Source organism: Cynara cardunculus, assembly GCF_001531365.2.
Source record: "Cynara cardunculus var. scolymus isolate 2C chromosome LG 17, CcrdV1, whole genome shotgun sequence".
Lineage (NCBI taxonomy): Eukaryota > Viridiplantae > Streptophyta > Magnoliopsida > Asterales > Asteraceae > Cynara > Cynara cardunculus.
Window position 1 is genome coordinate 4,520,032 of NC_037544.1, and position 1,459 is coordinate 4,521,490.

The 1,459-nt window shown below is 36.3% G+C and overlaps 1 protein-coding gene across 1 annotated transcript in view; it reads right to left on the reverse strand.

Annotated features, from left to right (window-relative positions):
* LOC112500758 (putative cysteine-rich receptor-like protein kinase 43) overlaps positions 1-1,114 on the reverse strand; it is a 4,996-nt gene extending 3,882 nt beyond the window's left edge. Inside the window, exon 1 of the mRNA XM_025104333.1 lies at positions 460-1,114. Coding sequence (XP_024960101.1) covers positions 460-830 — 371 coding nt within the window. The 5' untranslated portion in view covers positions 831-1,114. The remainder of the gene's footprint in view (positions 1-459) is intronic.
* Between the last annotated feature and the right edge of the window lie 345 nt (positions 1,115-1,459).

Genomic DNA, 1,459 nt, shown 5'->3' on the forward strand with positions numbered 1-1,459 from the left:
ATATATATATATATATATATATATATATAACAGCTATTTGTAGCCACTCAAGTCTTATCCACAGACAAAGCACCACACACATATGTCATCTATAAATCACAAGTTACTAAAATTGTAAATGTCCAAATAAAAAATAAGTTTTTGGGCCAAATAATAAAAGTATTATATGTAAAAGTGTTATAATAAGTTTAAAACATTTTTAGACGTTTTAACAAGTTTTTAAGAACATTTTTAAAATAAAACGTCGTATCAACTATTTTGTATATGAACGAAATACAAACCACGCTATGCATTAAGGATTTGTATATGAAGGAAAAAACATACCGAGGACAATAATTCTACTGGCACCAGAAGTCTTTTAAGTATTTGCAATATATGGTACAACCACAGTATGCAATGCATTAAGGATTTCCTGAGATATGTAGCATCTGTGTCTAGAAGAAGAAAGAAAGTGTTGACCTGAGATAGCAGCCGTCAAGCACTCTACGGGCACCTTTGGCAGGAGCGCAAGAACGTATTGACCTAACCGCAAAATCAAAACAAGCCACACAGTCGCGGGTTGACATGTACTTCCTGCACTGACACAGTACATAAACTGGCTCTGAATTCCTCGTCTGTTCCGCAGTCACAAAGTAGGTCTTATTGTTGGATAATTGTCGTCGCACATTTCCAAAAGTCTCGTTAAGATTGTGGAAGAAATTCAGGGGGTTGCTGGCGTTGATTTGGCCGCAACTGTTGATTAGTATCTTTGTCTGTGGTTGTGATGTCACCGAATTTGCGAGAAATAACTTGAACAGAAAGGCAACGACCATCGTCTGCCACTTAGTCATGGTTCCACCTTTGATTCGAGCTATGACTCTCTGGTGATGACTTTGGTGGGAAGCAATTATATAGACCAAGCAATGATGTCTTTATATATATGGTAGTAATAATAGGCCACCATCCAACATTATGGTGATGTTAACAATTGAAACAAATACTGATCGTATGAAAACATTCACTACAAAATAATGGGTTTTTCCGACGCTTAAAATCTGTCGAAATGCAATTTGTGGATTTTCGACGGATTGGCCGGCCGGAAACACCCCTGCGGCTAAATGCAATTTCCGGCAGATTTTCTGATGGATTTATAATTTCCGTCGGAATTTTTTTTTGAAATTTTCTAATTTTTTCGAGCTAATTACCGGGTTTAGAAAATGTAAAAGACCGTCGGTAATTTATTTAAATTTCTTTTCTAAGCCGCAACTTGTGCATGGATGTTTTAATAAGAAAAAAGCTGTTTTTCATACTCCAAGGGTGATGTGGCCTTGTAAACTGCTTTCTTAATTTCCCGCAATAATAAGATGTCTCCATATGAATAAGGGAGTTGTAACTGCCACATTGTCTTCATGAACATCTTCCAAATTTCATAAAGATATGGGCCGTGTTAAAGTCAAGATATTGACTTGAGTCATGTTCG